Source organism: Diuraphis noxia, unplaced genomic scaffold (genome assembly GCF_037042655.1).
Source record: "Diuraphis noxia isolate RWA-SAM2 unplaced genomic scaffold, SU_Dnox_SAM2 contig0004, whole genome shotgun sequence".
NCBI classification, from domain to species: domain Eukaryota; kingdom Metazoa; phylum Arthropoda; class Insecta; order Hemiptera; family Aphididae; genus Diuraphis; species Diuraphis noxia.
In genome coordinates this window covers 39379390-39388059 of record NW_028301714.1, presented here as the reverse complement: position 1 = coordinate 39388059, position 8670 = coordinate 39379390, and the positions used below count along the sequence as shown (strand labels likewise).

At 25.7% G+C, this 8670-nt stretch overlaps 1 protein-coding gene across 1 annotated transcript; it reads left to right on the top strand.

The window, feature by feature from the left end:
* Positions 1-219: 219 nt before the first annotated feature.
* Positions 220-7679, top strand: LOC149056033 (zinc finger MYM-type protein 1-like). Its single transcript, XM_089226991.1, has 5 exons — positions 220-284; positions 6554-6738; positions 6957-7232; positions 7304-7525; positions 7594-7679. The coding sequence occupies exons 1-5, from the start codon at positions 220-222 to the stop codon at positions 7677-7679; spliced, it is 834 nt and encodes a 277-aa protein (XP_089083117.1).
* Positions 7680-8670: the final 991 nt, after the last annotated feature.

Below are 8670 nucleotides of genomic sequence, written 5' to 3'. Positions count from 1 at the left end.
GTGATTATGCAGCCATCTTCTCTATAGTATACTTTGTAAAAGTAAACGAAAAGTCAAGCTCAAAAAACCAGATCCAAGAATGCAATGAACTGTAAAGCTTTTATTTAACTTTGTAATAAATTGTAGATACCTCATGTCTGAGAAAAGTTTTATCTATTTAATTAATTGGAGGATGTTTTATTTAAATATACAATTGATGACTGAAAATTAAGTAAAATAATGCAGAATGTACTAAGCGTTACGTTGACTTCATTATTCAAATCTTACACATTAGTAATTTTAAGGTAATTCATTACTATACATTTTTTTTTAAAATTCACATACACACTATTAATATCATATATTATAATGTAATAATGCTCTGTTCGACCCTGACTACTCCACTGCTTACACATATATTTATAATATAATACTTGTATATTAATATATTTATTTAAACAACATAATTAGTGGCACATTGAATAATTCTTATACATATATATATATATATATATATATATAATTCTTATGGGTACACTTGTACCGTCTGCACTTATATTAACCTGAGCCTGCTAAACGGTGAAATGCTATTCATGCAAAGGCTTATTTTTTAAAACTTTAATCCATTAGTACAAATTGAATATATTGGGTAGAATTAAAGCATATTATTTTAATTTAATAAATATGCTTATTGTACATTATACATTTTTTACATTTTATAATTGTACTTAAGCATTGGACGTTCATCATTAATTGTATAACTCACGAAAACAGTCTAGCCTTATACTTTACTGTATTCGTTAAAATATATAAGCTGTTCAAATGTTGTAGTTTCTAACCAAAGGGTGTACTGTTTATACCTTCGCATCTTTTTATCTCTAGTTTTATTTACTTATTCACTTCTCTCTACCCCATCTCTTCCTCGTATTTTTTTTTATCAGATTCAAACTGATTGCGCCCGTTTGAATCCTTCATTATTCCAAATATTGTCTGGGTGTACTGGGCGTGCAATCGTATTGTAAATAAGGCGGGTTTGGTTCTACGCTGCAAATTGACTCCGAACCACTATGCTTCCACCATCCGATCCTATAGCCGAGCGCTTTTGTTTGCTTTCGGTAGTAGGCATTGCACATATTGTGTATTGTTTTCTACTCCAACGACGTCATTAGGTGCTGTAGAATCGCACTTACTGGGTTTTCAAAATTTACATAACCATTTTCATCATCATCTCTGGCACCCGATAAAGGCGTCTTTTGAGAAGCGTATAGCTACCAAATAGCAAAATTATTTACATAAATGGTTAAGAACCTTCTTATATCAGGATTATTTAGGAAAATACGTTGAAGTAAGGAATACCGTATAGTAGTTATATAAGTACAGTTACTAGGTAGATTGTTGATAGATACCAATTAATTTAAGTTGAGAATATTGAAATTATATTAGTCCAACATTTGGGATTAAAATTGATTGATTTCGTGCAAATAGAACAGAGAAATTGTTAATAAAACAAATGTTATACCTATATATGTATATATGTATGTATGGTGTACATTACAGATATTTTGTTAAAATTAAATCATGGATATAATTTATAATGCAGTTAAATACCTATTGACTATTGTAGTCTAAAAAATTGAATTTACAAATAATAATTATGTGTTACCTTATAGGTACAATTTTCAAAGTAATAATAACTAATGAGATGTTCCATGTGATTTCCATTACACATCATATCATATGACAACTAACATACATGACAATTTACCGATTAGTATAAATAGAATTGTTGATGATTTTTTATGTAACCTAATAGGTGGTTATTTAAAAAATTAATTCACTTGTGGATAAACTGATTTCTATACTATTATAATATTAAAAGAAGACAAACAGTTTTAAACTAAATCTGAAGACAGTTTTAGTCTAATAGGACTTATCAAATTTAATAGGTTTATGTTATCTTAATAACTATAAAATATGTTATCTTCCTAATGTAAAATTATAATACTAATCTGACAACGTAATGACTAATGAGGTATTGAAAATCATAAATTTAGATAACAACTTAAATTTTTTTTTTTTATTTGTACATTTTTAGAAATTTAGAAGTTAACGAGATTAACTAGGTATTCAATGAAACTGTTTAAAGTTAAATTAAAATAAATATCTTGAGGTACAACATCTTATTCTAAAATGATTTTAATAAATAAGCCATATAGTACCTAGTACCTATGCTTAAAACTAGAATATATATTTACTATTTTAAATTTTTTATTTATTAAGTTATATTTTTAAGATGTATTGTACATAAATATCAAGTAAATATATTATTAACAGGGCTCGGGACGTAAAGCATTTGCTTATTTTTATTGATTGACTTAAGATGTAGCATAGTGCTATGGAAGTGTATGTCATGTTATAATACGTTTAATTACGAAGTTTGAAAGTGATTTTTTTCGCGTGTTTCAGCGATTTTTCAGTTTTCAGTTTTACTGATTATTTTCGCTTATTTGACCAGTATTTCTACGTTTTTATAATGTTTTAAAATATTATAAATATCGTTTACATTTGATTTTTCAGAAAATCCCTTGGAAAATCCATAAAATCCTTAAAGTAATAAAAATGAAGTTTAATTTATTTTATAATATAAATATAAAGATTTATTCTTATTTTGTTTGATTTTTTAGTTAGAAATTTTTAGTTTTTAGTTTTTTGATAAATATTTTTGCAAAAATTTAAGTTTTTAAATGCTTATTTGAGTGCTTATAATGATGTTTTTAAGAGCTTTTTTAAGCGCTTATTTTAATGATTTTAAGTGCTATAAGTCCCGAGCGCTGATTATTATGAATTATGAATGTATTATATGAATAAAATTTAATTGAAAAAAGAAATTATTTGTGATGAATATTCAATATTGGAATATAGTGTTTTAGTATTCTGTTCTAATCACTTGACATTTTAGCTTATTACCTATTTAGAAATCATATTATATTTTGCATTGCCTTTTCGTTTGCTCGACAAAGAAAATAATATAAAATTCACGCTTAAGTGATTAAATTTTATGCACTAAATTTCTCCTTAGTATTAATTATTAAAATTTCTATTTTAAATGGATTTATATTTTGTATTATTTTAAATTTCAAAATTAAATACTGCTGAAATATGTTTTAATACAGAGAAAAAGTTCTTAACATAACTTGCAGACGAGGATAGTCATAATACATAAAACGACTAGGTATTATAGTAGTTGTAAAAAACCTTGATGTTCCTCATTCTGAACAATTTAAAAAAAAACCTTTTATTTCACTAAAAATGTTAAGAGAATTTAGTTTTTTATTTTTCAAAATAGTTACCTACCTGAGGTGGGGTTTTCATATATTATTTTTTTTTATGTAGACACATATATTTGACGTTTATTTAAATTGCCAATAATGTGGCATATTATGTTTTTTGTCTTCTTTTATAGTTGCATTAAATTGCCTTAATGCTATTCATTGCCTTAGGAAATTACGTTAGTATACGTGCTAATGAAACAATAATCGCTGAAATATTTGCAATAGTTTTATACTTATTAAAATGTTTAAAATATAGGTGATATGTTTTATTAATTTTAACACCTTCATTGTTTCTAAAATATTAAAATTTTAAATGACTTAAATTTTAATCAGTATAAATGTATATTTTAGATTCTGAGCGGAGCGATGAATGTATTGATTTTACCATGATGTGTGGTTTTTTTTTTTTTTTTTTTTTTTTTGTGTCTGGCATCACGTTTTGGGGCAGTAAAAATGCTTCGATTTTTGACTTCAGTACCTCGTTTGATCAGAAAGTGAATCTAGTTGGTACTTTGGGGGGGGGGGGTCAAAAGTAAAAAATTCTTAATACTTTTTTAAATAATTGAGAAAAACAAACTAAAAATTAAGGGAAAAACGGGAAATTTTACGCACACTCATTTTTCGACAAAATCGATTTTGGTTTTTGATGTAACTTTAAAACAAATGACCATAGATACATGAAATTTTCACCTAATGTTTATATAAGTATATTCTATCCACCATGCAATTTTCAAAAAATGTCGACTTAAGTTGAACTATTCATAGGCATTTCAAATTTTCGATCATTATTAGTTTTTTTTAAATTAATATCGATAAAAATTTATTTGTTAGGCAGAAAAGCTTGAAAATTTAATACAAGGCTCTTAACATATTGTTACAATAGCAGTTGAAAAATAAAAGAAATTCATATTCACAATTTTTTTTTATAAGCATTCAAAGTTTGAATTTTGACAAAATACGTAAAAATCACGAAAATTCACAAATTATTTTAAGCTAGAAATTCATAAAAAATTTTCTTTTTAAATCTAAGATTTAAAAATTTAATACAAGATTCCTTACAAGTTTTTCAATCTTTATCACAAATAAAAATTCCACCTGAAATTCAAATTAAATTTTTATGAGCATTTGAAATTTAAATTTTTACAACATTGGATTTTCACTTTTAGCGATTTCCTTATTTTGGTGTAACTGTAAAACAAATTACCGCAGATACTTGAAATTTTGACTGAATGTTTATATAGGCGTTTTATATATTTGATAAAATTTTCAAAATGTTTAGATTTGTTTTGAGCCGTTTACTGACATTTTAATTTTTCAACTTTTTTAGTTTTTTTTTTCTATAAATATCGATAAAAATTTATTTGTTCGGTAGAAAAGCTTGAAAATTTAATACAAGGCTTCTAACACATTGTAACAATAGAAGTTAAAAAATATTAAAAATTCGGCACGATTTTTTTTTATAAGCATTTAAAGTTCAAATTTTGACTAAATACGTAAAAATTACGACAATGTTCAAATTATCTTAGATAGAAATTCATAAAAGTTTTTCTTTTTAATTCTAAGATTTGAAAATTTAATACAAGGCTCCTAACATATTTTTACAATAGAAGTTGAAAAATAAAAGAAATACATAGTCACAATTTTTTTTTATAAGCATTCAAAATTTGAATTTTTACAACATATTATGTAAAAATCACGAAAATTCGTAAATTATTTTATGCTAGAAATTCATAAAAAATTTTCCTTTTATATCTAAGATTTGAAAATTTAATACAAGGCTCATTATATATTTTTACAATAGCAATTGAAAAATAAAAGAAATATATAGTCACAATTTTTTTTTATAAGCATTCAAAGTTTGAGTTTTGACAACATATTATGTAAAAATCACGAAAATACAGAAATTATTTTAAGCTAGAAATTCATAAAAAATTTTCTTTTTAAATCTAAGATTTGAAAATTTTTAATAATCTATAATATATCCTAGACAGATAAACCGTCTTCGCTCAGAATCGTTTTTTGTATACAATGATATAAATCATTGGATTCAAATTTAATTCCATCCATTACAGTAACCCACTTGTAACCTACTGTACATCAGAGCGACATACACGACATACCCGCTTTTTTTTTCTTTAAAATCATTAGATATATTAATTGAATATCAAATTTTACATCGCAAAATAATCCATACGATGGTGGATATATAATTATTAATAAAAATTCATATATTATATACATATAGGTAGGTACAGTAATATATGATTATGAAATATAATTGAGTGATATAACAATATTCGTTAAAGCAAATTGTTTGATAAGTATAATATACTATTGCAAGTTGGCCATATACAATTTATTAACAATATTGCAGAGTTTCCCCAGTTGAATTCAATTAGGTTCCTTATTTACAAGTACACGTAGTATTTAATCTATGTATAGTTTATATAGTTCATTAAATTCTCTATACGCAAATTCAGATATTATATAATAGAATCCCTGAAAAGAATAAATATAATCAATATAGTAATCATTTAAAATAAATATTGCCTTATGTAAATAAATCATACCACTGTTTTCGAGAAATTTTTTTCAGTTATGTCTTGTTCAGAAGTTTAGGTACTTGTCACATTACTTTCTTTGTATTTTCAACTTTTCAAGACATTATTATTGGCTCTATTTCAGTTATACGAATACATTTAAAACTACATATTTACTTGATAAAATACCCAACACGTACTGATTTAAAATGTTTAACTTAATTTGCAAACAGCGCGTGGTAGATGCAACCACAAAAGAAGATGGCACTGCATCAAACCCGAGGATACGCACCCACGTGAATATTAATATTCAAACATTATTTTGAATACGGGTATAGGCACGTCGAAAGAGGGTTGTTGAGTGTGAAACTCATTTTCGTAAAACAATAAATAACCTTTCCATAACACGGTTATACGTCCTCAAAAGAACATTGTTCGCATTCATTGGATTTGCTTATAGGTGGGGTTATAACACTGGCTGGATAAAGGGATAAAGTTTATTTTGATGAAATTTTTTAGAAAAATATAAAATCAATTTTACATATGGTCTATATGTATATTATATATTTAATATATATTATGTAATAATTGGAAAAAGTTAAGTCCTAAAATACGTGACCATGAGAATAGTAATGAACTTTCAAAACTGAAAATGAATGAAAATTTCAAAACTAATTTAAATAAAAATAATACGATTGGCAGTGCACTGCAATTAGAAATTAATAATGAAAAGGAAAAGTGGAAACATATTTTGAAAGTTGTGATTAACTGTGTTAGATTTTGTTGCGTAAACAATTTAGTTTTGAGAGGATCTATAGGAAAACCTGACTGTGGAATATTCTTAAATTTAATTGGTCTAATTAGCAACTATGATTCTGTTTTATTAAGTCACTTAGAAAATAAGGGCCAAATCACATATTTGTCAAATAAAATCCAAAATTAATTTATAAATTTACTCGGTTCAAAAGTACGAAATGAAATCATTCATAGGATAAAAAATTTAAAATATTTTTCTATTATTTTTGATTCCACTCTTCTCATAAAGATCAACTCTGTGAAATTATAAGATATGTTAGATAAATTAATACTGAGTTCGTCATTGAAGAAAGTTTTGTTGATTTTATTAATACTGATGAAAAGACTGGACTAGAAATAGCTACTGATGTATTACAAAAGCTGGAGAAAGATGGACTTAGTTTTAAGAATTGTCGCGGACAGAGCTATGATAACAGGGCAAACATAGCGGGAAAATATCAAGGTGTACAAGCTCGATTAAAAGAAATTAATGAACATGCTCAGTTTGTCCCTTGTGCTGCACACAGCCTTAATTTAATCGACGTACATGCTGCTAGTGTATCAGTAAAAATGATTTCGTTTTTCGGTATTGTACAAAATTTATTTAACTATTTCTCTAAATCAAAAAGTCGCTGGAAAGTACTAATGAGTTTTAAGTAACATTAAAAACGCACAGTGACACACGTTGGGTATCTAAATATAATGCAGTTCATTCGCTGTGTTGTCAATTTGGCGAAGTGATAAAAGCTTTACGTGACATATCTACCAATCCAATTTTTGGCGACAGGGTTGCTAATGCAGAATATATATTGAAACAGTTTGATTTGGAATTTGTTTATTTTTTAGTCATGTGGGATAAAATACTGAAACAAATATATCGTGTAAATAAAATATTTCTATAGATCAGGATTCAAAATTGATAAATTCGTTAAATGTTTTTCTTCAAGAAATGCGTGATAGTGGAAATGAACAAATTAAAACTAAAGCTATTAGTATTTGTGATAAAGTTGGAATAAAATCTGAATTAAAATAAAAGGAAAATAAAAATGAAAGTTATGAGTGGAGAAAAATCATCGGGTGAAGATATTTCTGCATATCAATTTTTAGCATTGGAATACTACAAGTTCTTGATAATAGGATGGCTCAAATGAAATGGAGGTTTAAACAATTATCAAATATTGCTGATGATTTTCAATTCCTTTCTGGTTATTCACTATTTGAACACCAGTTGAAATATTGAAATAATGTGCATCTGATTTAGCTATCAAATACAACGAAGATAATATTAACCAGGAAATAATTAACGAAATCGAATTTTTTAAATATCAAGTAAAATAAATTTTACCAGACTTAAAAGCAACTGCTTTAAATATTTTAAATGCAATTAAAAAATATGAACTCGATTCAACTTGTCCAAACTTAATGACTGCATATAGATTGTTTCTTATCATGCTTGTTACTGTCGCTTCCGAGGAACACTCTTTTAGTAAATTGAAATTAACTAAGACGTATTTACGATCAACCATGTCACAAGAGAGATTAACCAATTCAGAAATATTGTCAAATTGAGAATGAAGTAATAAAAAACATCGATTTTGAAGACGTCATTGAAGATTTTGCTTCAATAAAGTCCAGGAAAATCAAGTTTTAAATTATATAAGTACTTATACGATACGTATATAATACGCTCTTATGATACGCATATTTGTAAATATAATATAATTTGTGATTTATATTAATTTTTAATTATTTAATATGGTATAAATTAATAAATTATACTTAACTATTTTGTTTAATAATTACTATTACAATCAGCTTTAGTTTTTTTTCAAATCAATGTTAAAAATACATAGTAAAAAAAAAAATTTAATTTAAATGAAATGCATTATGATTAATGATAAATAATATAGGGGGTGAATATTTTTAATTTTGTCTTGGGCTCCAAATCTTAACGACACGGCTCTGCATATAGAAATTAAACTATACAACTTGGTGTGAATTAACTATCGATGAAAATTGATCTT

Coding starts and splice junctions, on each gene's coding strand:
- LOC149056033 (XM_089226991.1), top strand. CDS start 220: ATGCAGAATGTACTAAGCGTTACGTTGACTTCATTATTCAAATCTTAC. Junction 6,739..6,956: donor CTATGATTCTGTTTTATTAA/GTCACTTAGAAA, acceptor TCGTCATTGAAG/AAAGTTTTGTTGATTTTATT. Junction 7,233..7,303: donor AAAAATGATTTCGTTTTTCG/GTATTGTACAAA, acceptor ATGAGTTTTAAG/TAACATTAAAAACGCACAGT.